This window comes from Euprymna scolopes, chromosome 24 (genome assembly GCF_053919585.1).
Source record: "Euprymna scolopes isolate OS-2025 chromosome 24, ASM5391958v1, whole genome shotgun sequence".
Taxonomy (NCBI): Eukaryota; Metazoa; Mollusca; class Cephalopoda; order Sepiida; family Sepiolidae; genus Euprymna; species Euprymna scolopes.
This window is the reverse complement of record NC_136505.1, coordinates 43,306,826-43,330,284: the sequence shown is the minus strand read 5'-3', so window position 1 is coordinate 43,330,284 and position 23,459 is coordinate 43,306,826. Positions and strand designations below refer to the sequence as shown.

The window sequence follows — 23,459 nt, the reverse complement described above, 5'->3', positions numbered from 1 at the left end:
TTTGCAGAGAACTAAAAATAATTCAGTGATATTTTTTTTTTTTGACTAGATACGGTGTTACTGCTATTTGCTTCACAGACTTCGACTCTGAAAGTAATGTTGAAGCCTTTACATGGGTAAATAGTCAGTAGTATAACACTCGCATAATCGACCAGATTCAACGTGATTTAATATCAGCAATCTAACGGGAATCATTGTGTCAACGTAATTACAAAGAATGCTTTTAGATGCAGCAGAGTAAATCACATAAAAATATTTTATGCTTTAATTTGTGGTTAATTTGTGGTTAATTTGTGGTTAATTTTTGGTATGTATAATTAAAATACAATTTCGGGCATCTGACACCGAACATATATGGCGTAATCTAAAGGGTCGCATTTTCACAAACTCTTCGTATTAAATTAGACTGTATTTAAGCAATAATCGAATGTTGCTTTTTATTTTACATGGAGGTCACCGCTTATCAAGGCCATTCAGGGACAAGGGCTATTGCGTGTACAGTAATCAATGAGATAGTATTGTAGTAATTATTAGTATTGGGGGTTTTGATAGAGTGTCTTACTTAAGGGGGCGGATTCTCAGGAGTTTGTTTATGTTGGACTAGAAGACGTCCAAGTTGTAGTCAGGTGGGAAACAGGCAACCGGTAGAGAGTTCCACTGGCGTACAGTTCTAAGAAAGAAGCATTTAGGCAATCTATCGAGTCTGGTTCCTCAGCGTAGAATAAGATTTTACATACCCCCTCCCCCGCCTCAAAAAATAATATCTGATGGGGTGAAATCGCACGAACGAAGTAGCCAATTGGCAGATCCAGTTCGTGTAATATCCGTTCGTGACAACGTGTGTGAGAACACTTTTTAACCTATATACTCAACGAATTTTTGATTTACTTACTTGAAATTTGGTATATAAGATATTGGTATATAAGATATTGGTATATAAGATATTGGTATATAAGATATTATGTAGAAAACTTTTTTTATCGGTTTTCAACCGGGAAACAATGGCTACTGTGGTGTCAAATTTGAAAAATTGGTACTTGGGAACTTGGTTTGTTAACTGTTTCACGACTGCGCTTGCGTGATCGTGAAACATTACAGATTTTTATGTTAAGTATAAGTGGGTTTGAAAACACATTGTAAAGATCGTGTCAAGCTGGTCTGATGGCATCGTTCTTGACTCACTGTTTTTAGGTTTTGGTTTCGATCTCAGTTCAGTGTATGTTTTTTTTTACTTACATCAAGTTAATTGTTTGAAAAAAACATAATACTCGCATGCACATGTCTCAGTTTCTGTATTAATCAAAATATAATATTTATGCGTATTTTATGATAGGACATTCTCGGGCAGAATGCTAATTTAAAAATAAATTTGCAGAAATTGCTAAAGCTGCTCGGATGTCAGTCTCTTCATGATGAATTGCCAAACCAAGCAGCAATAGTTGCAAAATCTGCAATTAACAAAAAAAAGCTGTCAATTAAAACGATAGTCACCACCATTCTAAATGTACTTTTCCTAGCGATGAACGATGACTCGGTTATAAATGTCCGGACTGCGCTTTGTCACTCACATCTGTGTCCCCACTCTGAAATCGACAAACCCATATCCTAACTCTGCTGATACTAACTGCATTGGCCTTGTAAACGTTCAACAAACGCTGGTGAATATTGATTGGTTCATTTTCTTCTGCATTAGGGTTTCACACCGTTAATATCTTAAACAAAGAAATGAACACGTTCAGGTCATAAATGACATAAACTTCTGTCATCATAACAATACAATTTGTATTCCCCCTGATCCATTCGCGTGGAATAAAAAATATGAGGTATTACTTTTAGGAACGTCTCTTGAAGTGTGTGTGTATATATGTATATATATATATATATATATATATATATATATATATATATATATATATATATATGGGCAGAAATCTGAGGACCTCAATATTAATGCTGGAGTCCCTCAGGGGTCCATCCTAGGCCAAACTCCCTTCCTGATCTACATCAATGATCTCCCAAAACACATACTTAAATCATTCGTTGACATCTATTCTGATGACACGATCATCTATGGCAACACATCAGAGGCCGTAAATGACAAAGTTCTCTCTGATTCTCTCTCCTCTGATCTTGAGCGCGTGGTACAGTGGGGGAGGAGGTGGCTGGTTACTTTTAATTCATCTAAAACCAAGCTCCTATCTTTACATCACCAACGCTCTGATCCCCATCTGCCATCAATTGAAATGGTTGGCTCTCATCTAGGGGAAGCTCCATGTTTTGATAAGCTTATGGGCTTGACCTTTACTCCTGACCTGAAATGGAACACGTACATCAAGTCTGTTGCCAAGGTCGCTGGGAAAATGGTAGGATCCTTCTACCGCTCCAGAAGATATCTCACCCCTGATGCAATTCTCTATCTGTATATAAGCCAAGTACGTCCAAGGATGGAGTACTGCTGCCACATCTGGGTAGGAGCTGCTAAAAACAGCCTATCCTGCCTTGACAGAGTACAAAATAGGCTTCCGGGCCTTGTGGGTGATGCCCTTTTCTCTTCCCTGCAACCTCTCTCCCACAAGAGAGACGTTGCGAGCCTGTCTTTGTTTTATGGTTACTACCATGGAGGTGCTCGTCTGAGCTCCAATCTCTGGTCCCCTCCGGCCAATCTTTCACGATAAACACCCGTCTAGCTGAAACCACTGTCAAAAATTTTCCCCACTCCTTATCTGTGCCTAAATCAAAACGTAGATTCCATGAACAAAGCTTCTTTCTTAGAAGTGCACGCCTATGGAACTCTGTTCCGGTTGCCTGTTTCCCATCTGACTACAATCTGGATGTCTTCAAGTCCAATGTAAACAAATTCCTAATGAACCGCCCCCTTAAGTAAGACACTTTATCAAGTCTCCAATACTAACGTACTGTTTTTTTTTGTTTTTTTTACACAGAGATCACCACTTATCAAGGCCCGGAAGCCACTCAGAGATAAGGGTTATTGCAAGTACATTACGTTAGTGAGGAGATTTGATGAAGTGTTTACTTAAGGGGGCGGTTCATTAGGAATTTGTTAACATTAGACTTGAAGACATCCAAGTTGTAGTCCGGAGGGAAGCAGGCAGACGGAACAGAGTTCCACAGGCGTGCAGTTCTAAGAAAGAAGCTTTGTTCATGAATTACTGTACACGCAATAACCCTTATCCCCGAGTGGCTTCCGGGCCTTGATAAGTGGTGAATACCTTGTAAATATATATATATATATATATATATATATATATATATATATATATATATATATATATATATATATATATATATATATATATATTAACAATTATTTTTATGCCTACAGGCACTAGTGTGTTATGTCTTTTTTTTTAATCTATCTGACAATAGCTAAAACAGTAAAGACTACGGCTGGAGAGATTTTTGCTGGTGGTACTTAAATTATATATTTCTGTTTGGAAATCACTACTGTATATTGATAATAATATAATATAATATTATTATATTGTATTCTTATATTATGTTAATATAATATGATATTAATATATTATGTAATTATATTATAATAATTTAATAATCGATAGAGAATTGACTCTATAATAATAAATACGAAATCTTAATGAATTAAATAATCATATTGTTATGACCCTATTTAAGAGGTGACAAGTAAAGCAGAACACAGATATAGAGTAACAATATATATTCACAGTAACATACAGAAATAAGGGATGTTCGTCCAGCCAATGAACAACCTCGGTTGGTCCATCGGACATCGATTTGGGTTGCTAATTCGATGACCTGTCTATTTTGCAGAGACGTCGGGTAAAACGAGTCGGCAGTTCTTCCATATTGTTGGAAAACCGTTTGGAAAATATCAATTTCCGCTTGGCCTTCTGTGGCCTAGATTAAGGAAAGTTTCCCTTTAATTTTTTTTACTCACGTTTTCACCCCTAAAAAAGTATATCGCCATTTGGACGTAAAGAACTACTATTTGATACCATGCCTAGGAAAGATTAATAAAATGTTGGCTTATGTTACATTTAAGCTTCTGCATATCAGTACAGCCTGGGAAGCAGGTATTAGGAAAGGAATTCCAGAGTCTAGCTGTTCGAGAGAAGAAACAATTAGAGTACATAGCTTTCTGGCATCTAGGGACCTAAAGAGCGAAGGGGTTAGATTTTGTTAAGGGGTTTTTTTGGGGGGTATGTACATCGAGGGGGCACAAGTGCAACGAGTTCATCAGAGCACATTCGATTAAAAGTTGCTTTTTAAAACTTAGGTGTCTGTTGTACATTTCATTTTTTTTTTTTTTTTTGCAAAAAAATATTGATGGGCTGAATCCAGAATTTAAATTCATACATTCAGTTCGAACCCAGTAGATTCGTGACTTTTAACATTTTTCGCTTTTTCCAATACCATCGCGTTGGTTAATAATTCTCCTTCAAAATTAATTTGTGTACACTTTACGGCCTTTGCTGTTTTGTGTGATTTCAAAATTATCGAGCTATTTAATTTTTTCCATGTCTGTAAACTTAATATCGATACATCTTACCTTGAGTCTAATTGCATTTTAATTTTTTTATCCAGAATTTGTACCGTGATTAGTGTAAACCTCCATTTTCGATTTCCGTTTAACGCATACGGTGTTTGTTTTTTAATTTCATTTCTACAGTGGGAAAATCGTGTCTAATTTTATATACGCCAAACACTTTTTGACAGATATGGGTAGTTTCATACTCAATGCAAATTTCCACATCGTTTATAAGGATACGGAATTTTCTTTTCTGCAGTTCTTTTGTAGAAGTGTGCGGCTATATGCAAAATGCATCGCTGGATTGCCACGAACAACAGGGACGTGCACAGAGTGATGAAAACAAAGTTTCTAGCCACGGTTATGGTATTTGGTGTAGTTTCAAGTGAAGGCCACATCATACCTCCTCACATTTTCGATGTCGGTTTAAAAGTCCACCCCAAAGTGTACCTAGATGTATTGAAGAGTGTGCTGATCCCTTGGTGTAATCAAGTGGCCGTTGGAAGACCCTGAGTGTGGCAGCAAGACTCGGCGCTGGCCGAGAAGTCCAGAGAGACCCAGGCTTGGCTTCAGAAGGAGTGCTACGACTTTATGCTCTTTTCTCACAAGCCCCCCCCCCCGATCTGAACCCGTTGAACAACGTTTAGTCATACGTCGAGAACATTGCCAACATGACTACTCACAACACCAAAGCCAACCTGATCGCCACTATCCGCCAAACTTCCGTCGGCGCTTATGGAAAAAAAGCCTTCTCCCAGTTCCGGACCCGTATCTAGGCGATGACTGAGGTTGAAGACGGCTAGATTGAATCAAGTTACCTTAATTAATTTGTTAATAAAAATTTTAACATAAATTTGTAGTGTTGTTTTCTTTAGGGTGAAAACTTTATCGATCCAATCAGTATATATTGATTCTGCTTCTCTTTCAATCTTCAAACATTGATCTTTCGAAATTCAACCTATATGCTATTGCAGATTATGTATTCACGCTATCCATTGTTTAATTTCCAGGTTGCCATGCATCGACAGACAATGAAGAGATTAGTGGTGTTATCGCTGGGTCTGTAGTAGCCTGTCTCATCTTGGTGGCGGCCATTGCTGTCATAGTCTATTGCGTAATCAAGTAAGTTTCTTCCAGAACGGCTTTATTCTTTTCCTTTAACAGTTCAGCGTAAGAGAAATATTTACTTCTTTTCCAGATGTGACACAGGTTCGGAAGACAGGGTGAGTCAAACCAGTCTCTAAAGGGAGAGCACTCTGGTGTATCAAAAAATGGCTTGGGCAGTTCCGTCGGCATCCCCCAATCAAGCCGCTTCAGGCAATAAGCAATAAATTTACTCTTCTCGAAAGACGGGCGGTAAAACCTGGGAGAGTGGACCCAATAGAACTACGCAGGATCAAAGTCAGTCGTACCCCATCCAACAAGGAACAGACCATTTTACAAGTCTTTTGGGATTGGGGACGAGGAAAACACGTTCATAACAAGAATATCATTAAAAACATAAGAGACATCAAAACATCCCTCGCTTTCTTTTTCTTTATTTCGTTCACTCTCTCCTTATCTCTCTCTTTCTCTTGTCCTATCAATATCTTTACCAACACCAGCAATATCATAGTCCAAACAGTTTTAACCCTTCTTAAAACATCTACTACTGTGTTTCTAGTGTAAGCTTCTAAAGGCTAACAGTAGCATTAATTTATTTTTTTATTTCGGACTATTATTCTCATCTTTATTAGTTGTTGTTTTTGATCTTTTATTGGTTTTGTTTATTCACAACGTTTCGGCCAACTATTCCTCTCGCCTTCGTCAGGTGGTAACCGCGACGGATAGGAACTTCGAATCTCCTAACTGCATTCTCAGCCATCACTGCCATCCGTAGTTGTTGTCGTCTCACCACATTTTGGCCAATTAACCTCTGGCACGCTTTGTGAATAAACAAAACCAATAAAAGATAAAAAAACAACAACTAATAAAGATGAGAATAATAGTCCGAAATAAAAAATAAATTAATATATAATGCTCATCTCAAAAATGAATTCCAATTAAGGAATAATATATATATATACCAATCGGTACGGACCCGACTATGGAAGATCAGATAATAAATAAACGTGGATTTATAAGATCAAAGAATCCAACCTTGATCGCCCTTTGGGGCCCGTGGCGCAGTTGATAGAGACGTTGAATCTCTACAGTTCCAGATGAACATTGTCTGAAGATAGCGGTTTCAATCCCACCCAAAGCGCTTACAGTAGCGCATCATGCAATTCATGTGAGATCAAGAGATAAAAAAGAACAAGAAAAACGCGTACGACCCAACACTTTCAGTAATCTTCATTTTATTCTCTAATAAAACGAGTTTGATAACCGATCATACGTTCCAGCTGTAGACTCGTCTCCAGGTTCCTTTGCTTACTAGTGGTATTTCGGATAGGCTAATAATGGCGTAAAATAGCTATTTCTACTGCAAACTAGTTTCATCAATATAGACACTGAACAAAAGGAAATGTTAATAAAAATGGGCAAAAAAAATGTCCGGTGTCAATAGCATTTCAGTTATGTAAGAACAAAAATTAAATAATCATTAAGTAAAACAAAATTGAGAAGAAAAATTGGGAATTATAATAAAACTAGCGGGGGTACCCGGCATTGCCCAGGTGTTTGGATGTGCGTGTGTGTAGGAGGGGGGATCAAGAACTTCTTAAAAATTCGCCCCCCCCCAAAAAAAAACAGCAAGCGTAAAACTTCTTTTAAAAAATCGGACCCCCCCCAACAAAAAAAAAGGACGGCGTTGCCCGGGTGTTTGGAGGTGTGTATGTAAGGGGAGGGGGTAAAGAATAAGCGAATTAATAACCCTGTTTAAACTTAAAAAAAAAAAATTCTAAAAAACAGAACAATAAAAAACAGCGAACGGACGTAAAACTTCTTTAAAACAATCGGATAAACAAAAAAAAGAAGAAAAAAAAAGAAAGGAAAAAAGAACATAGCGAAAAGCGAAACAAAAATGATCGGGATCGTATAAACAATGAGAAAATTGAATTTGATTTTGAATATATTTGTTATTCTAAGGAGTGAGGAATTTTTAATGTCTATGTATCATTTGCTATTTCGACCAAAAGAATATTTTACCTACCCTAGGACGGGTATTAGACTATGAAATAATTGTATCTTATCTAGGGTAGATAATTTACAGCATGTCTATGAAATAATTTTATCTTTGCAAGGACGGTGAATATGTAACACATATTTAAAATAATTTTACCTTTGCAAGGACGGTGAATATACAACACGTATTTAAAAATGAATTTTCCTACAATAAGACGGATAATTTAAATACATATATGAAACAAGTTCACGTACTTCTTGACCCCAAAACGGACATTACTCTCTCCAACACACAAAACAGAACTTAAAATTAACCCAACCCTCAAAAGAGAACTTAAAATGTGTATAATCATGCTTCTTTCTACCCACTTCTCCAACCCTCACATCATACCCGGGTGATAACATAAAAAATTCAAAAAAATATAGATCACCCCCTATAGAAACTGGCCTAGTAAACTTTTTAAGATCAACACGAAACTCTAAGGACGTTTCATAGGCTGCCCTATTGGTTTAGCATGCCGAGAAAAATTTGAAAACATTTCCACGAATAGTGGCGATGGAGAGGTGCTTGTAAAACTAAGTTAATAGTCTGCATGCAATGCATACGAAAAAAAAAAACTTTTTATACTACAAAAAAAAAAAAAATAACAAAGGCAAAAAAATAGAAGATCATGTAAGAGATAAAAATGCCATCACGCAAAACTAGCATACATTTCTAGAGATTGTTTTTTTTTTAAATGTTTTTTTTTTATTGATGAAACCAAAAGTTTGTAATGAATGTTTTATGAACGTGAGTTCGGCCTGAGATGGATTTTTATTTCAAATAAATCAATCAAATAAAACTCTACTAGAAAATCATGTAGAAAAAAGGGGTGGTTGTAAAGAAAAGGTTATGTACTGGTATATATATATATATATACAGGGTGACCCAAAAAATGGGCCACAACTCTAATTAGTCCCCGTTTCTTAATGTTTTATCCGAATGAAATGAAACTTTGGTCATAACTAGTTTATTATATTCAAAACATCACATCAAAACACTAGGGTCTTTGGCCTTTTTCTCCGTTCTACAGCATATTTTCTAGATGGCCTTCATTTAGATTTTTTTTGGGGGGGTCACCCTATATATATATATATATATATATATATATATATATATATATATATATAACAAGGTGGGAAGAGATAGCTGAAGACCGGGAAAGTTGGAGGCGCTACGTCTACGCGGGATGTGAGAATTTTGAGGTTTTGAGAGTTGAGCACGCCACTATAAAGCGAGCCTTACGAAAGCGAGAGGATACAGAGGACTTTGATCTCGACCCCGCGTACTCGTGCGGGATATGCGGTAGGGTGTGCCTGTCAAAGGCAGGCCTCAAGAGTCATGGAACTACGCACGCGGGACATGAACTGGGAGCACGGGAGGGAGGGGGCGGTCACCTACAAGGTTATCCTGCAGAATATGCGGCAAACTGTGCAGGCCAGGTGGGGCTATGTGGAATCATATGCGGACTCACTCACGCGCCATCGTATCGTGAGGGTTGGCCGTCTTCTGTAAAGAAGTGGCAGTCACCATATATATATATATATATATATATATATATATATATATATATATATATACTAGCTGTATATGCGCGGCATTGCCAGGTCGAAGCAATAGTCATACATGACGCCATATATCTGCAATGGCGTCATATCTAAAATTATCATATATGACATTATCTTCTGTTACGTCATCATATATGCTGTTGTCTGCTATGACGCATTGTATGACATTTTTGTGAACAAACGAACAATAAATATCTGACGTCTTCATATATGATGCTATGTTCTATAACGTCATATATGACGTATATTGTGAAGAAACAGAAATACGGCGTTATTATAAAAAATATGAACGCAGTTAGTATTCTTTCTGGAAAAAAAAGTCTGTTAAAATTTCCACATGTTGCAGCATATTTTTATTGCAGTCTCTTGGTCTTATTAGATTACAGAATAAGGACTCATCTAATCTGGTGGAATATCCAGCTTCGTGCGGTTACTTGAGGTAACATCATTTTATGAATGTATATAATTCCTTGTAAAAGCCAGTGTGGGTTAGCCATACTAGGAGATCTTATTTGGGCTGCAAATACTATGTTATTTTGAATATTTAGTCAGGGTTCACTTTCAGGGAAACTATCCTTATTCCAGGTTGTCTTGACAAACCTCTGTACAGAGAGACATTAGATGAGGATGGTGTCTAGTAGGCATTCAAGTTATCCCCACTGGACATTCAAGTTCTGCCTCGTTGTCCATTGTCTGTTTGAATATGTGAGAGTAAATTGTTGACTTTTTCCGTTTCTGTTATTACTTTCTACTAGTGTTGATTTCTCAGATGTTGTAGTCTCTTTACATCCTCATACATGATATACTTGATGCATTCAATGTTTGCTGTTTCTTCGTTGGTGAGTTCTGTAGACTTGTGGTCATTCGTTTCTATTGTTTTACTATTTGTGTTGCTTCTGGTTTTTACTTCTGACTTTTCATTGGGAGGCATTTTTTAAAATTGCATTTTCACCCCAAACAATTGTCACTTTCATGTAGGGGGCTACTATCAGGGACATAAGTTACAGGGGTACTATGTGGGGAGTTGGCAAGCAAGATATCGGTTCACGTTACACTTGAACTTCTGCATGTCAGTACAGTTGGGGAAGCAGGAACCCAGAAGGGAATTCCAAAGTCTAGCGGTTCTTGGGAAGAAACTGCTGGAGTAGAAGGTTCTCTTACAACTAGGGATCTCAACTGTGAAGGGGTGGGATTTTGCTGCTTGTAGAATTTGTCGGGGGTATTTACGTCCAGGGCGTACAAGTGCTTGCAGTTCGTCGGAGCATTCACCGTTAAAGTACTTGCAGAACATGCAGAGGGATGCTATATTTCGTCGATGGGACAGAGGCTGAAGCTTAAGTGACAGTTCAGGACCTATTAGGTTGGCGACTCTCTTTTGAAACCTTGTCTAGGAGTAATCTGTCACTTGCAGAATATTAATAAGTATTATTTTCAGTCACGTTTATTTTTATTAGCTTTGCTATGAGAAGACTCATCCTTGACAGTACACCTTACTTGATTTGCATCATCATCATCATCATCATCATCATCATCATCATCATCATCATCATCATCAAAAAGTAAAAAAAATGATGATACATTAATTTATTTAGTGCGGACAATTATTCTCATCTTTCTTAGTTGTTGGTTCACGACGTTTCGGCCAACTATTCTTTTAGCCTCCGTCAGGTGGTAACCGCGACGGGATAGGAACTGCCATCCTTAGTTGTTGTCGTCGCACCACGTTTTGACCAAGTAAGCCTCTGGACGGCTTTGGGTACAAATGAAACCGCTATCTTCAGACAATTCTCGCCTAGAACCGTAGAGATTCAACGTCTCTATCCACTGCGCCACGGGCCTCGAAGGGCGATCAAGGTTGAATTTTTTGGTCTTATAAATCCACGTTTATTCATTATTTAATCTTCCATGGTCCGGTCCGTACTGAATGGTATATATTATTATTTATTATCAATAATGAATTCCAATTAAATAATATAAATGTGGTACAATTTTAAAATGAAAAAAAAATATCATTATATTTCTAACATACTAAGACTTTCGATGCCTAAACATATTCTCTTCAATATCCTATTTCAATTTCTATCCTATATATTTATATATAAACGATGACTTTATAAAATATAAACATTACTTAATTTATTATTTATTTATTTAATCGCTAGGAGTTTTCACACAAGTAGTTATCTGACTGACAACACGTCTCCCTAGAGCTGCAGCACTCTTTGCCTCTTTCGATACACATTGAAAACCATTTTGTGTTATCGCAACAGCTGTTTACCATTAATTTCACACAGGAAGCGACCCTTTGTAGTCTCTTATATTCTAGTGCCAATAAGCCTTTTTACGGCTTTAGGGCATTCCGTGCTTGTTCTCTAACCCTAACCTGGAACCCTCATAGCTATTTCATGCCAATGTTGGCGTCATCACATATATGTGCGTTTTTTTAATGGTGAGGTCAGTTTATGCGATTTCGTGCAGTTTCAGTTCTGTTGATTTCGTATGATATTTATTTTCAATGTTTTGCTTTGATTGCTGTTGTTGTTGTTGTAATTATTATTATTATTATCATTGTTATTATTATTATTATTATTATTATTATTATTATTATTATTATTATTATTGGCTCACCTGGAGCTTTCACACGAGTCAGCAAACGATCTGATTGGAGACCTGTGGTGTTCTCTGGAAGCTGAGTGACAACAAGTCTCCCCAGACGTCCAGATCTCTCCTCCTCCACCTCCTTCGATAGCTTTTGCAAATAAATTTGCATCATGGCAACAGCCTCTTACCATTAATTTCTCGCTTATTATTATTATTATTATTATTATTATTATTATTATTATTATTATTATTATCATTATTATTATTATTCACTCACTAGAAGTTCTCACACAGGTGATCACTGGCGATCACTCGCTGGTAATAACTTGTGGTGTTCCGTTAAGTCTTGGTGACAACAATTCTATTCACATTTCCAGTTCTCTACATCCTTCGATAAACAACGCAGCTAACTTCACGTACTCTCAACAGCGGCTAATCATTGATTTCTCTCTGGCGTTCGCCATTATTATTCCTTGGGGTTTTGGTTGGGGAAAAAACTCTTTTAGACCCTATTTCTCTTCGCACTCTTTCAGTCGAAGTCTGGACAGTGCTTTACCTCCTGGATCCTTCACAAGTCTTTCAGTTGGGGTTACCTGATATAGACGTCACCAATTTTGCTACTTTTTTGTGTGGGGGGGGCGTTTTTTTTACCTGTCGTTGTGTTATTTCTGATTTTTTTTGTTTATTATTATTATTATTATTATTATTATTATTATTATTATTATTATTCGCAGAGTTCAGAATGCGAAGAAATTGAAAAAGAAGAATATGAATCCAGTACACAAAGAATTGGATCATGGCACAAGGGTCCTCCGGAAAATACCGACAGTACAAAGGGGTTATCCATCGATTATCGGATATTCAGATTATATGATTGGTTACCAGACGCCATTTCATAACTCTCGGATATCAATGGTGTCCCGCGTGGCTACCATCAGCCACATGCCCATAGAAAGGCCATCATTAAATGAGGGCTTTTATTCCATACCGCGTCCTATAAAAGGTTTGTTCTTTTGCGATTTCATTTTGCTTCAGTTCCGTCAGTCGGTCTCACTTAACAGCATTTTTGTCACGTAATTCTTTGTTTTGTATGACGTCATTACTCGTGCGTCAATGGCGTGTATTCTATTTCTTTGGACCGACGCTTCGTAAATAGTTCATTTGTGATGCAAAAAAATGCTTGAATGTAATATCTGATAAAATGTCAAAAAGACAAAAAAACTCTTTCTTATAACTTTCGAAATGGTCACGTGATATTTTATCGAATTTTGCATTAAAATACAAACTCAGGGTTTTACCATTTATGCACGACATATTAAGGCACGGCAAATGGTACCGCTGATTCTCTATTCGTGTGATATTTAGGCACGTCATTCGAGCAACCTTGGATTCGTATGTTAAGAACAAGAAGCAACAGACTTTTTTTGTCTTTCGCTAAAAATCTTTGCAAAAATAAACACTTTTTTTTTCAGATTGACGGACCGAGAACAGTATTGAATAATTCGTTTATATATTTAATTATGTTATTTGAACGCCTATCTTATTTAGGTTCTTATAAAATTTTAGTGCTTTTCTTTTTGTATTTGCCAAAAAATGTTGAGGGTATTGCAAGTTCTTGAATGTACGTTCGATATACTCAAATTCTTCCTCGATGTATTCTGCACTGCATATTCTCAGGGCCCTAAGAAAAAATCCTATTAGAATACCTCTTTTTACTTTATCATCGTGATGAGAGTAAAAGTGTATTGGCAAACACAAAAAGAAAAACACTAAAAATTTATCATAACCGAAACCGAGACCATTCCCTAAATAGCCAGACACACAACAACAATTAACATTACCAACTAATAAAAACAACGACACAATCTATAAGAACCTAAATAAGACAGGCATTTAAATAACAAAACTAAACTCTTTAACAATTAGGGATCTAACATATTTAATTATATATACGACATAATCACGTTGACACACCGGCTCTCATCAGATTACCAAAGTTAAGCAATGATGAGCTTGGCCAGCACCAGATTGATGACCAATTGGGAATTGTTCTTTCCGCTTACATCTGCATTGTTTCCAGTCGTTCTAAACCTCTACTTGTCACTGGTATTTAATAATGTCGAATAGGTGCGGTGGGAAAATACGCAAATCTTGCAAAAAAACAAAAAACAAAACAAAAAACAAAAAAATCATGCGCAGGCAAAAACTGAACGAAAACCAATATTTATTTTTCATTGTCATTCGCTATATATATATATATATATATATATATATATATATATATATATATATATATGCTACACTGATTATTCTGCGTTTCATCCACTCTAGGACTCTTCAGGCTTATTCGCATAAGCCTGAAGAGTCCTAGAGTGGATGAAACGCGGAATAATCAGTGGAGCTTAATCGCCATATATATTTTATAAATTACTATATATATATATATATATATATATATATATATATATAATTTAAAGGAGATTAGAATAATAGTCTAAAGAGCTAAGTGTATTTTAATGTAATAGTGAAATTACTAGTTTAATTAAAATACAGCAAATGCTCGTTGTAATTTAGATATATAATAAGCTCGATAGTTAAATGTCCTAGAGCTAATTCAATATTAAGTAATGTGATTTATAATTTAAAAATTAAAAAAAAAATTTTTTAATTTAAAAATCAAATTTTAATTAAATTAAAAATCAGTTACATAAGAAGGAACAACAACAAAGTCAATTATCTGTACGATCGTTTCGGAAATCCGTGCTTTTTACTTGTGGTATACATGAAGTCACGTAGAACAATTATACATAGTTTTTTTGGTAAGCACGGTCTCCTCATCAGCAAATTTAGGAAGATTTCTATTGAATTGAAAAGACACCAAAAATAAACCTAGCATTAAAAGTAAGGCAGATGAATCTGAAAAATTGAAATAAAAGGTTTGGATTTAAAATTTATAAGAAAATTAGTATAGGTTAGAGATAGAAATGAGTAGAAAAAAAAAATATTTTTTTTGAATTTACATAATAAATTTGATTTAAAAATATATAGAGATAGTTACCTTTTAGTTTTTCTTTTTTTGTAAATCAGGAACTGTGTTTAAAGTAGTCATTTAGATGTTTGCTATAGCTTTTTATTTTATTGAATGATGAATTTTAAAAGGGCGACGCTCGTGCAGTAAATTGTTTCCGTTAGCGTATTTTGATTTAAAGACGCTACAGTTAATATATATAGAGAGAATATTTATTTTGCAAGTTTTTAAGGGGAGATAATTGTCATGTGTTATTGGCTTTATTTATTATTTGATTTACGAGTCCAAGGGCGGTAATTGGTCTAAGTTAATTTATTAAAAAAAAAAAAAATTGTAATCTATTTTTACTAATGAGTAATTTTTAACGATTTAAGGTGGTTTATATTTATTAAATTTAAACCAACGTTTATGATTACATGATAGAAGCTCGTGTCTTGAATTTACTAGTTTGGTTGTGCTTTTTATATCTTCATATTTTAAAAGTTTTAGGGTTTCTTTTGTACATAGTGTACAAAATTTATCTCCTGGTTTATATGATTTGCAAGTCTCAATTATTTGCCATTTTAAGTTGAAAGAAATATTGCTATTTTTTAGTTGCCAAATATAGTTGGATAGAGTAGTTTGGTTTGATAGAGAGTTATTTTTAAAAGAATGTTTGTGCGTTGAAATTCTATGTTTTATTGGACCAGATGTGGAACCAATATATATTACCTCTTGATTATTATGATTATTTTCCGTTAGGTCTATTGTTGGATTATAATGTGGTGGGTTGATTAGTAATTGATCGGTAGATTGATTTAAGTTGGTGTTATTATTTAATCTGGTAGTTGAGTTATGGCTGTTGATAGGTTTTTGTATATTTGGAGTTTTTGATACTGTGCAGCTATAGATAACATTTTTAATTTTACATGAGCCTTGTAGGGGACATTTATTTTTTCTTCTACAGTTACAGTCCGATGTATTTTGTATAGTTGTATTTTGTAGTTTATTAATTTTCTTATTATTAGAGCTAATTATTTTCTGATGAAGGTTAGGCATAGTAGAGTAAGAGACTTTAATTGTGTTCTTATTGAAAATCTTATTATATCTATGGGGGGCTTTAAAGTTCTTATCTAATATTTTAAAAAATTCTCTAGCTATGTTTGTTTCTAGGTTTTTGGAATACGGGGGGTTGAACCATAGGATCTCCTTGTGTCTATTCTTACGTTTGCGGGTTTTAGTTTGTTGTTTATTTATATTATTATCTAATATTTGTAGTTTGGTTTTATCTTTTTTTGTCTCTTGGTTATTTTTCTTAACTCGTATACGGGAAGACATTGCCATATTATATGTTATTACGCTCTTAATAGGTTTATTTTTAATGCAGTTTATCTTTCTATCATTTTCATTTATGAATTTAATTTGTGAATTATATCCAGAGTTTTTAAGGGCTTCGTTATAGTATTTTTCATTTTTGGTAAATATTGATTTAGTAGAAGACAGTATAGAAATTCTTAGAGCGATATTGGGAACTATTGATTTTAATATTGATTTAGGGTTGTTTGATTGATTGTGGACATATAGAAGTGATTGGTTAGGTTTATGGTATGGTTCAAAGGTAGAATTTTCAAGATTTAAGGTTATGTCTAAGAAATTAACAATTTTTTTATTAGGGTCGATTTTTATACTAAGTCCATAATTTTTAAATAATTTATGTAGAGCTTTAATTGCTTTTTCATAATTTTTATTAGTAGAATTCGTTATGAAAAGTGCATCATCTCTATATAGCCCTCCTTCAAGTTTGAATTGTTTATGGAGTATACAATGTATTTCATTTAAAAGGAAAAGGCCAACTAGATCAGTGACCTGAGTCGAGTCCGTCGATCCCATTAAAATGTTGAAGTGGTTAGGGGTATTTCTCCTGGTCCAATATTTATTATCAAATGTTATTAAAGGCTGTCTAGCTATAAGTATTAGTTTAGTTTCGTCTTGAGTTATATTAGTTAATTTTCGTGCCATTAATAGAGATTTATTAAGTAGGATAGGTGATATAGATTGGTAATATGATTCAATGTGAAAAGAAAGAAATTTAATATTATTTTTATTTTGAATATTAGAAAACCAGTCGATTACTTGGTTGGAAGATTGTCATAGTGGGTATTTTATTATGGATTTAATTTTGGGGATAATTCTATCTAATATGTTTTTACTAACCAGTCCTATATCTGATTTCGAGGGGCAAATGAGTCTAATAGTAGGGTTAATATTGAAGCTGTGTTTGTGGTCTTTTAAAGTAAATCTTGGGGTACATGGTACCGTTATTTCTGTGTATTTATCTATTTTAAGTTTAGTTAAAATGTTTTTTGCATCATTATTTATTTTATTTAGTGCTGATTTATTAGTAGTTTTATAATTTTTATTAAGTTCTTTATATATTAGATTTTTATATTGTATATAGTCCATTGTGTAGAAATTTCCAGTTTTATCTGCCGGTACTATGAGTTTATTTTGGTGGCTTATAGAAATAGATTTTGAAAATTTATTTATTTTTTTAAGTGTTGGAGTGATATATTTTTTATTTTTCTTAAATTTAATATTTTTAATCAGGTTGATTAAGTCATTTTCAAAATTTTCAGTGTCTATGTTTCTCTTAGGGTTTTTGTATGTTTTTAGTCTGTAGTATTTCGCTGCTTTTCTTTCTTCATTGTCTTGTCTGAGGATGGTTTCTTTTATTTCTCCAGGTTGGTGGTGTATTGGTTCTGTGGTTTCACTTTGGTAATTATCAAAATGGTAGGCTTTCCATCTCAAGTTCCTTATAAATGTATTTATACTTGTAATTAAGCTGGTTATAAAGGTGTCTTTAGGGGGTATGGGGATGCATTTAGTTGATAATTGTATGTCCTTCTTATGAAACATATCAGCAATTACGTATATAAACTCAACCTGTTATAGGGAGTTAATAATTTAAAGGAGATTAGAATAATAGTCTAAAGAGCTAAGTGTATTTTAATGTAATAGTGAAATTACTAGTTTAATTAAAATACAGGAAATGCTCGTTGTAATTTAGATATATAATAAGCTCGATAGTTAAATGTCCTAGAGCTAATTCAATATTAAGTAATGTGATTTATAATTTAAAAATTAAAAAAAAAAATTTTAATTTTAAAAATCAAATTTTAATTAAATTAAAAATCAGTTTCATAAGAAGGAACAACAACAAAGTCAATTATCTGTACGATCGTTTCGGAAATCTGTGCTTTTTATTTGTGGTATACATGAAGTCACGTAGAACAATTATACATAGTTTTTTTGGTAAGCACGGTCTCCTCATCAGCAAATTTAGGAAGATTTCTATTGAATTGAAAAGACACCAAAAATAAACCTAGCATTAAAAGTAAGGCAGATGAATCTGAAAAATTGAAATAAAAGGTTTGGATTTAAAATTTATAAGAAAATTAGTATAGGTTAGAGATAGAAATGAGTAGAAAAAAAAATATTTTTTTTGAATTTACATAATAAATTTGATTTAAAAATATATAGAGATAGTTACCTTTTAGTTTTTCTTTTTTTGAAATCAGGAACTGTGTTTAAAGTAGTCATTTAGATGTTTGCTATAGCTTTTTATTTTATTGAATGATGAATTTTAAAAGGGCGACGCTCGTGCAGTAAATTGTTTCCGTTAGCGTATTTTGATTTAAAGACGCTACAGTTAATATATATAGAGAGAATATTTATTTTGCAAGTTTTTAAGGGGAGATAATTGTCATGTGTTATTGGCTTTATTTATTATTTGATTTACGAGGCTAAATTTCCCACACGTAGAGGATACGCAGGAGCCTTTTATTGTACCTTAATTTGTCGTGTCTTAATTTATCATATCTTAATTTGTCGTAGCTAAATATCACACAGATAGAGATTACGCAGGGGCAATTTGTTATACTTTAATTTGTCGTGCCTTAATTTATCGCATCTTTATTTGTCGTGGCTAAGTATCACACAAGTAGAGCATACGCAGGAGCCTTTTGTCGTACCTTAATCTGTTGTACCTTAATTTGTTGTGTCTTAATTCATTTTATCTTAATTTATCATGGATAAACATCACGCAGATATGGGATAGGGAATACACATTTGTTGTTTTTTCATTTGTGGTATATAAATAGTTGGTTGGTTGGTTGGTTAGTTGTTTTTGTTTTATGGCATATCAATCTTTTTCGGGTTATTTAATGCCGAATCCAAAGATTTGGAAGAAGTTTTTTTTTAATAGAATATATTTGTTGTTTTCAATCTGGGAGCAATGGTAATTAAAGGGTGGCTCCACACTACCCAAAGCCCACAAGCTGGGGCCTCACCACTGGATACAGTTAAGGTCATATCCAGGACCCCCATTGAGGGAATTTTACCCTCTGGAGGGAAGGGGGGGGTTGAAGTCAGCGTATTCTAATGCCCCACCGACAGGGCCATAAATAGTAGAACCAGAATGACTTTATAATACATATTTCATTTCGTTGCTTCGTGTTCTGTTGGGAAGTTTTAATCGCACTCCCCAACCATTATATTCAAATCAAACTTCTTTTCATCATTTAAAGTAATAAATAAGAAAGAGCAGATGCCGACATTACGCTGCTTACTAGTAATACATTGAATAACATTGTTGGTTTTAAGATTATTGATTTAAGAATGAGAGAGACAGCCCTATGAATTTTAACGGTAACAGTAAAATACGTAAAACATTGCAATAAATGAAGTTGATCTAAAAGCAAGTCCAAGAACCGTGCATTTGTTTGAATGTCTTCATAACTCACATTGAAGCAGCCAAAAGTTTTATGTTTCATCTGCGTATCGTGGCCAACAATCCTCGAAAATACTGAGGAGTTTTAATAAAAATTCAATGGTGCCGTCAAATAATACTCTTGGAGTTAGATATTTCTATGCTACCATCAGAAGTCGTTCGTTTTCGAAACTTTTCCCAAGCAGATTGTAATGGAGAGGGTGGTATAAGCTTAACAGTGATGACCAAAAATCATCGGCTATTGAATTGCTGAGATAGCGCTATCAGTGGCAAGTGCAAGAAACCGTGCCAAATATTGTTACTGCTCTACGGCCGTCGTAAACTTCTATAGTTTTTGCTATCGACCCAAGAAGCTTCACAACAATAAAGCTTATGCAAATGTTGTAACCTTTAAGAGCCGATAATAAATAAAACAGGCAGTATATTTAAAAGTATTCTTATTTAAAGATACATCCACAGGAAGATAGCACCGAGACTGCTCCTGTGTATTTGTTTCCTCACGAGAGCAAAGTTTGACACAAGATCGTTTTTAGCGTGGAGGAATATTCAGCTCCCCGAAAAGGTGCACTCTGGATTAAGGTAAAAAAAATAAAAACTGGCTTAATCTGGAAAGATTTTCCTGTCATTGGTTAATAACAAAATAACTTAGCATCAGAACAGACACTGCACTTTGAAAAATTCATTTATTTATGGAAATTATACAAAAGCCATAAATAAATGGGGCACACGACCATTCTAATTTATGGAGAGATGGGTCTATCGTTATCCTTGGCACTGTACTTTATGACTGTCTAAGCTATACCTAACCAAAGCCTCAATCATCATAATACCACATTCATCCCAGGGATCGTCACAAATCGATTAAAAAAAAACATGTACAGATGTCAATCGAATACCAGATATTGTTTTAGTTTGGGAATAAAACCGCAGACTTTATATAAGCTGAAAGAAATACATTCATAAAGAGAGAGAAGCTAAAACCAACGAAATAGAAACACTTGCCAAGGGGCAATTACACCGAGACATCGTAGAAATGCTTGCGTTGGAATAAGTACTTCCGGTTTTAGTTAAAATAAAAGTTTACAATACAAATGAAAAGTATTCCAACATTTTGTATGATTTTTTGTTTACTTCGTAATAATTGGTATTTACAATATTTTCTTTTTGTGCATAAATAATACAATTTTTTCGTTATAAAAATATTTAAATTAAAAAATATTTAATGAAATTCAGTTTATTTTGTAAATGTATTATTAAAAAAAAACATTTTTACGTTGAGGTAGTTTGATATTATTTCTAAAATTCCATGAAAAGCTTTCTTTTTTTAATAATAAAAAATATATTTAATGAAATTGGAAATGATAAAAAATATTTACCGAAATTGAGTTTATATATTAAAAAAGAAACTCATTTTTCCCAGGAATTATTTTATCTCCGGAAGATATTTTGGCCTAAAATAGTTTTCTGCTGACTTCAAATCGATACTTATTCCATCATGCATCTGCACTACATAATCGATAAAGAGTGCTAAAATCAAATAAGATTACATTTTAAGAACTAATTATTAAAAAGAACACATTGTTATAAAATATACAGTTTCCCTTTTATACAACTAGGTATATACCGACATTATTCAAACTTTTTAGTAATCTATCTACAAATATATTCATATTAAAGAATAACAGTATTAGTATTGTGACAACATTATCAAGATATCCTATAACCACTTTATCAAATAACGATCATACTTTCATTTTGCCATATAAACAATATACACTCCGAACCACACTAGTAGCTTAGAAGTGAACATTAGATTTTCCCGTTTTTATAATTAATTTGAATAAAAGGTGTCTTTTGAAACTGGTTAACTCACCGTTGTTATATCATCGTTTATTTCTACATTATTCCGTGTAATGTTCTTTATTTCTTTTGTGACTCAACAGTTTGTGATTGAACCACGTAAATAGCGTTTCTCCTTTGTAAGAACCTTGAGGAATGGTACAATCCTCAACGTTGTATAAAGGCGTGTCAGTTATCAATGAAAATGTTAAAAGAAACTCTGATCGTTGAGGTTAAATGATCAAATATTAATTATGCCGCACTTCCAACTAACAATTTCCAAGGGTAAAGACGACACACCGATTTCAAGACTTGCTACTTCAACATCCAATTCCAAATCAAATTAGCCTTTGAAGAATCAGGCTTTTATATATTTAAACTGGAAGGATCTAATTTGCATATGAGGTGAACAGATCGTCAGCATATAAAGAGAATCAGCAGCCATTTTTTTTCTTTTCTTCGTTCTTGTTTGCATCGGACACTGCAGGCTGCTTGGGGAACAGTTTTTTTTTATCAAATTTATAAGGCATTTAATCACACTTATTACCAAGCTCAATGCATTACACCTAAACGATGATGCTGACGACTCTGCGTGAAAAGGAAAGATGGGGGAAAATATACAAACTTGTGTGAATGTCACAAAAATAAATTTAAAAAAATACATAACACTGAACACAGGAACGCTAATCATCGCAGCAAAAGATACTGTTAAAAAATAGATAAAAAAAGAAGGTATAAAACGAGAAACGAACGGTAGGGAGAGAAACAGCTACACGAGCAAAATATGAGACCCATTAAAACTCTTGGACATTGCCATGAAAAGGCCATCTAAACAGAGACACTTAATAATAACAGCGAATAATAACAAGATAACGCGGTTAAAATCAACTAGGATAAAACGATAAATCACATAATAAGTCAATACAAAAATTTAGCCCAAAGAGAAACAAGAAAACTCTTAGAAACTAAATTATATAGTAGGAAGCTAATAAAAGGTATACACACATAATCAGTATCATTAGTAACATATTCTGAACTAATGAAGAACTGAGTCATCTCGACCAGAAGACAAGGAAATGTATAAATGTTAAATGATACTGTTAATTATGCGACACTTCTAACTAACAATTTCCGAGGTTAAATCGAACACACAGATGAGGTTTATTTCGTTAACGTGCATCACTAATGGTTTACGATGTCAACAACAGAGTAGATATATGATGTTAAGGGTTACTTATGAATAAACTTGAGGTTTATCTGACAATGCACATTGATTCGAAAAAGTAATCAAAAACAAATATATAACACATAAATATTATCAAAGGCGAGGTAAGTTGCTCTTCTACCTAGCTGGATAAGATTTTAGTGTTTCTATTCAATGTAAAATGTTTTTTCGGCTCGAAAAACAATTAATGTCAAACAGTTACACAAGGATAAATAACCGCAATGTATTTGTTATTCATCGAAGGCAGTTAATTATAAAATAAAGTAATTGAAACATTCAATCATTCAAAAGATTTTTGAAGTTATTAATAAAAATGTCTCCTCTATACCAAAAGAATTCATCATGTAAATAAATCTTCAAACATAATGCTTTTCTGTTCAATATGTGATCAATAGGTGTGTCATAGGAGAACATATTCTCTCCTATGATTGGATTAAGAAATATATAAATATTTCTTATAATATATAAATATGTTTATTGATATATTAATTAAAACATAAAGACGTTTCTAGAATGTCGTTATTCATAAAAATAAATAATAATCGGCGTCTATAAATATAAAAAGCCGTAGAACGCCTTTTTGCTCCTTTTTTGAGTCTCTAGAAGGTTCCAGGAAGTTCCTTTTAAAACTCATATAAAAGAAACGCTATTGGTGGGTAAAGTCAGTTCGTGACATATTTTGGGATGCAAAAAGAGGCAACCAACGTCCGAATTCCGGCTTCCACATAAGGCCGTAAAAACAAAAACCTCACTGAAG

The 23,459-nt window shown here is 33.9% G+C and overlaps 1 protein-coding gene across 1 annotated transcript in view; it reads left to right on the top strand.

Moving 5' to 3' along the window:
• LOC145246676 (uncharacterized) overlaps positions 1–23,459 on the top strand; it is a 102,296-nt gene that overhangs the window by 65,121 nt on the left and 13,716 nt on the right. The window contains exons 2-3 of the mRNA XM_080108389.1: positions 5,539–5,650; positions 12,577–12,845. Of these exons, the coding sequence (XP_079964515.1) occupies positions 5,539–5,650; positions 12,577–12,845 (381 nt within the window). The remainder of the gene's footprint in view (positions 1–5,538; positions 5,651–12,576; positions 12,846–23,459) is intronic.